The sequence below is a fragment of the Miscanthus floridulus genome, chromosome 1 (genome assembly GCF_019320115.1).
Source record: "Miscanthus floridulus cultivar M001 chromosome 1, ASM1932011v1, whole genome shotgun sequence".
Taxonomy (NCBI): Eukaryota; Viridiplantae; Streptophyta; class Magnoliopsida; order Poales; family Poaceae; genus Miscanthus; species Miscanthus floridulus.
In genome coordinates, this window is record NC_089580.1 from 15,423,806 (window position 1) to 15,429,913 (window position 6,108).

The window sequence follows — 6,108 nt, forward strand, 5'->3', positions numbered from 1 at the left end:
AACATAATAGGACCAACGTCCAACTTCGCTTCCATGTTTAAAGATAGAAGCAGCAGTGGTTTGTTCCGGACTTCCAGTACAAGAACAGCCAATGCTCTTGGCTACATTTCTTGCAAAGCACTGCCAGTAATTAAAGCCTTAGAGATCATAAATATCCGGATCTGAGCACCTCATACATAAATAAATATAGATAGATATTTTCCTGTTTAAATGTTCCAAAACAAACTGAACAAAATCGGTTACTGTCTTTAAAAAAATACTCAACTTGGCCTTCCTAGGCTGCTAGCAACTAGAATACTCGTGTCCATACTCTGTATAACACAGTAGCAGGGTCTATACAACTGTTGATTTTTTTTTAACAAAACATGCCACTGATCTGACATGGATAACCTTGCAGATGCACGTGTCTCAATAAAGCGTCCAGGAGGCAGCAACCAGTCTCAGCAAAGCGCCTAGTTACTTGAGAACGAGAAGGTTAACCACGCGTCTAACCCAAGTCACCCAAGGATTAGCTACTGGACACGTACCTCAGTAGGAGGACACGGCCACTGGACAGTGACGGGTTACAGCTGAGGAAGCCAGGAACACAGACGTGGACAGGACGTCGAGCAAACCAGGAGTCCAAGACAGGAGCGCATGTTAGTAGGGTCGGCACCGGCACGGCCGGACCGACCAGGCCAGGACACCAGTAGCCGTGCTCTCCTTTTGTCGCTGACAAAAGACCGATCGTCCGATTGCATGTCTGCACACCCTCGTCTAACAGTGATGGCCTGATCTTGCAGACATTCCGATCGCGAACAGTTCGGCTGGGCATTCTTTTGGACTAGCACCACGGGGAGTACACTACTACAATATGTATACCGTTGATTATTTATGTTATTATGTTTGCTCGTTTAGTTTCAGCCAGGGCTTATCAGCTATAATACAGTGTTTTCCTCTCATAACAAATCAGCACCTTATCAGCTCAGAAACCAATCAGCGAACAGACTGATTACAGATATGATGTGTAAACTACACATCCTTCCAGACGTATTTTGTGTCCATCGCTGCTTCCGATCAGTGGAAACACGAACCTCTGTATAATAACTGTATGTACCCTCCAATGTACAGGCGTATCTGTGGTTTGTTACCTTGTTCCATTCTCATCCCAGATGAAGTGAGCTCTCAGTCTCAGGGGCATAGTCCCAGAGGTATGGGATGGTCACCTTGCGTTGCAGCACCACGCCTTGCCTCGCCGAAGCATCTCCCAGAGGCACGCCATCTGCGCCGGCGACTGGTAGTGCGCGGTGAGGTAGTCATGGACGCAGCCGGACTGGCAGAAACCGGCGCTGTGGACGTACGCCACGGTGTTCCCCGTCCCTGAGCGGTTGAATTGCCCCACCCACATCCCCATGCTCACATCCTCCATCTTGAACATCTGAGGAAACGAAATCATTTGTTGTTGTTTATTCCCTTGAAGACTCAGTATGTAATCATTTGTTAAGCACCCGTGCACACAGCCACTGACTGCATGGCGATGGGCACGGCTTTTGACTTTTGGTAAATCTTTTCAGGGTCAGGCATGATTGGGTGGGTTCATGTTTTTTCTGTTTTCAACAAGAGTGGTATCATCCACGGGAACCAAAGTTAAAGCAGGTGGTTCTTGAGTGCTAGTGTGGATCCCATTTGGTTTGCAGGTTGCATGCAGCTAATATATCCTCTGCTACTTGATACGAAATGAGTGGAGAGAGATCTTACATTTAGTCGGCCATTCTCCATTTCAGATGCGACGAAGTTTGCAATGTCAGAAGAAACGACATAGCCTGCACCATCAGCATAAGGCGGGTACTCTTCTCTGGGCCACTCCTGGAATTTGAAAGAATACAAAAGAGTTCAATTGATACACCTCAATCATGCTTGCAGCAGCGAGAGACAATTAGCCTACATGATTGCAGGAGACAATAATGTATTCACGTGGACATCTTGCGATGCTCATGAACTGACAGCCAGTTACATGCCTCACAAATGTCTTGCAAACCATTTGTTCAGTCAAACTCAGCACTGTAGCACTTCTGAAGGATACCGCATCCATAGGGTAGTGACAAGATGAAAATGTAAATGGCAGATCTTCCACTTTAGCAATCGGAAAATACGACAGTTCAATTAATTCACGACATTGAAGTTTCATGCAACTATTACAAAATAGATAGTTTGATTTGTCATCCTGACAGAGACTCTTTGTTGTGTTTGTACCATGAATGTTTCACTACTTCTCATATCTAACTGGAGTAATAATCAATCTGTGTATCTTAAAAAGAAGCCATGGAGATGACATTTTACCTCGTATGAGACAGCCCATTTTCCCTCCCGCAGTGGCCTGTGGTAGTAGTTCATGTTCCCCAAATAGAAGCTTTTGCCATCTTGGATTTTTTTAACTTCAGCCATTACTGAATCAAGTCTAACAAAGGTATCATCATCACACTTCATGACATACTTCGCCGGAACAACACGAGCCTTCGAAGTTCAAACAACAACATGAAAAAATGGGAGAGCAGGTGCATACAAACTGTCAGAAAATGCACACCCTTGTGCTACATACCACATAGTCACAAATGGCAACAGTCTTCAGAACAACCAGATCATAGCTATCCGCAAAAGGGACAATGACAATGTCCCTGAAGAAATCTGCTTCTTTTATCAAATCTTCATTCACTTCCTTTCTGCCGTTCTGCCCTAAAACATGTTTCAGTTATTTATGTTCCTATATATCAAGACAAAAACGGAGGAAGACAATTTTTTTCGAGGTATTACCAATGCAACAAAAAAACGTGCCACTATGCTTGATGAATTTCGTACCAAAGACATCCAAGATCTCCTCACGGCCATACGCTCAGCGAAATCGCTCCCTGCTGAAAGAACGCCTATGAACAGCTCAACATTCTCTTTGCCAAGAGGAGGCATTTTTAGTTCTGTCAGCGACTCCAGATTTCTTTGTACAATGCTTGGATGAGCCGTTGGTAAAGAACCAGCTACTATTGATTTGATGTCAATATTACCATTCACAGAAAAGATTTTGGCATCCTCAAGAACAAAGCCCTTGAAATAAAAAAAAATTGCACCAACAGATTAGAACATTTTAGCAATTAAGAAACAAGAACAGGGCACACGTAAACTAAATCAAGTAAATGGTTTAGAAAGGAAGCTCAACTTACAACACGGTAAGGAAAAGATGTGACATGCTTCCCATCAACATGAAAATGGTAGCCTTCTAAACCAGAACTTAGTGTTAGAACAAACAATTCTTCCTCCAAGAATGGATATGGCCAATGTATCCAATTTCTGTCATTCTTTCCAGCAACACGGTTCTGCAACCACAATCTCTTCAACTCCTCTGATGCACCACCAATGTTTCCAGACCATTCCTCACATGTCACTAATCCATCAACTGCGCTAAGGGTTAGCAATATAAGAGATCTGACATCAATAATCTGCCAAACTTTTTTCATGATGTCAACAGTTCTCATTACAAACAATTTATGTAGAATACCATCCTGTTGTCAGGCAGGTATCCTCTAGGAATCAGGTATACATTTTAACTATGGAGATGTTGGGCAACATTTTGTAGAAACTAGAAAGGATTGTGTCCACCATCTCTATGGTCTATAATATCTACACGGGTGCATCAGCATAAACATTTCGTACAATGTATATAGATTATGTAAGACCAAAGAGACATAAATCCTCCTTTTTTTTAAAAAAAAGGAAAACGATCCTTTCTAGTGACAAGGTGGTATCCACAGCTATTCTGTGTTGTTTATGATTGCACAACTGAGCGCGCTCAGGGTACAAATGCTTGATGGGAGGTTCAGTTATACTGGGTTTCATCTGTTGCTGAGCTAGGAGCCTAGGAATAGCAACAACTAACAGACACACTACATCAAAAAATCATAACATGTGCACTACCACTACAGCTAACAGATATGCTACAGCAGGAAATGATAACACGAATACTGTCATGTTAATGGAAAAGAAACAATCCATGAATTGCTTCTACCACATGTGCCAACAGCTCTAGTAAAAATGGTGGCAGATGCTGTAAGGCTTGTACCACAAGATAAGTAGGCTGCCAAGCCAATGCTGTAAGGATTCAATGCCATAATTAAGCAATAAAATCAGGTGGGGTTGCATGGCTTTGCTATTCTGGACAAGGAGGTATGTCTACTTTTATAGAAGCATCAACTAAACCAAGGAAACTTATTGGGAAGGACCAGAATGGGTTGTGCAGCAACATATTCTTGGGCTCATTCAGTTTGTCAAAGATCAACTAAACTGTCTTGCTGCCCTCCTCAAAAGAACAATCACTACAGTACTCTTAGAACGACATTTTCCTATCTACACTTCGTTAGGAGTTTCCCAATGTTGGAATGACATACCATTCCATCAATAAAAGTAGGAACGCTATGGCTATCAGTGTCTTAAGTACTAGTAGGAATTGAGCAACACAGCCGGTTGCAGCAATTTTCTATTTGAATAGTTCCCTAGGATCCATTGGTACAGTCAGATTGCAAACAAATAACCCCATATGTCAAAAGCTACAATGCTAATTAATGGAACATCCCAAAAGAGCCGAGAGGCAGAGACTTTTGTGCACCAACCGTACGATCAAAACTACAATCATAGAAACACCTACCCTGAAGGCGCAAACACAGCTCTCTTAATGCAAAGTAACATCCTAATTTACTCTGTTGAGTACCATCACGGTTTTTTTCCAACTATATAAACTGGTTCGATTTGGGCCACCATTGACGATTAATCCTCCAGTTTATTTAACAGTATCACTATCACCGTGCAATCATGAAGAAGATATTGACGGTAAAAAGTACCACTGGTACTGTCACAGCAAGCAAGGAAGACACAGGGGCACCGACGCACCGGTCTCCTCGTCGGGGCGCGACGGACGGCCATCGCACCGGAGCGCGGGTCCCCATTGTCCGCGGAAGCGCGTATTCAGCTCGATCACCGGGCGGCGGCTCCAGTCCCCGCTGAGCCGCGGGTTGAAGTGCAGTATCCTCGGCGCCGCGTCCCCGTCGCCTTCTCCGCGCAGCTCCACCGCAAACTGCGCCACGCCAGCGGCGCCTCCACCGCCCCGCGGCGCGCCGACCAGCGTGACGTGTGACCCCAGCGCCAGCCCGCAGGGCAGGGGCAGCAGGACGCCGCCGCCGCCAGCATGGCGGAGGCCGAGATACGCAGCCGACCGCGTGATCGAGGCCGGGCACCGCGTTGTGCCGCCGACACCCACGGCCGCGGGCGGCGGCGCGGGGGCGGATGACGAGGGGGAGGAGGAGAGGACGTCGCGGAGGAGGCGGCCGCCGGACCGGAAGGCGCGCGCGGCGGCCGCGTGCAGCGGCGGGGCCGGGGCGGCGGCGTCGAGCGCGCGCACGTCGAGGGTGGAGATGGGCAGCCGATGCTGCCGGTGCCGGGACGGCGAAGCGGCCTGCTGCGCCGTGTCAGAGCTGGGGAGGAGGCGGTCGGCGGAGTGTAGGGAGAAGGTTGCGACCGAAACGAGCGCGGCGAAGGGGAGTAGCAGCAACACCGGGCGGAGGCCGCCGCCGGTGCGGCGTTGCCGGCGCATGGGCGGCGCCGGCACGCGTTGGATTTTCTGGAGGGTGGTGAGCGGTGACGACAGGAGGGAAACGGTGCGTTCGAGTGCGACTGCGCGGCGGGGTGCGTTCGAGCCGAGCTTTGCAAAATTCGCGAGGTTTAAGGTGCAGGACAGCAGGTTTCGCGTGCGGGTCCTTTCTGAGTTTGCTAATTGCGGGGTTTTTTTTTGCTCTCGCGTAGTTTGTTTGCACTCGAAACGTTGCCATTCGCTTGAGGTAAAGGACACAGTACCCGGGTACTATACAGCTATATTAAATTAATTAAAGAAGATGTGCAATTATCAGCATGGTCAGTCATGGGACATGTGTTGTACTATCATCGTAAGGACCTAAATCGGCTCTTAAACATTAGAATGGCATCGCGTACCGGCTGTTTTAAGGGTTCAAAAGTAAGGGAAGACTTTATATATATACTCATTCGATCCAAATTATAAGACGTTTTGATTTTTCTAAATATATTACTTTTACT

General features: G+C 46.7%; 1 protein-coding gene across 2 annotated transcripts; it reads right to left on the bottom strand.

Moving 5' to 3' along the window:
- Positions 1–946: 946 nt before the first annotated feature.
- On the bottom strand, positions 947–5,667 carry LOC136473987 (hydroxyproline O-galactosyltransferase GALT5-like). Of its 2 annotated transcripts, none has more exons than XM_066471616.1 (7): positions 4,912–5,667; positions 3,192–3,424; positions 2,836–3,075; positions 2,579–2,707; positions 2,320–2,493; positions 1,738–1,845; positions 947–1,417 (listed from the first exon to the last, which is right to left on the bottom strand). In XM_066471616.1, exons 1-7 carry the CDS (start codon positions 5,609–5,611, stop codon positions 1,202–1,204), a joined length of 1,800 nt encoding a protein of 599 aa, XP_066327713.1. In that variant the 5' UTR covers positions 5,612–5,667; the 3' UTR covers positions 947–1,201. The 2 variants fall into 2 exon arrangements, with proteins under 2 accessions (XP_066327713.1, XP_066327704.1); XM_066471607.1 differs by having other exon boundaries at positions 2,791–3,075.
- Between the last annotated feature and the right edge of the window lie 441 nt (positions 5,668–6,108).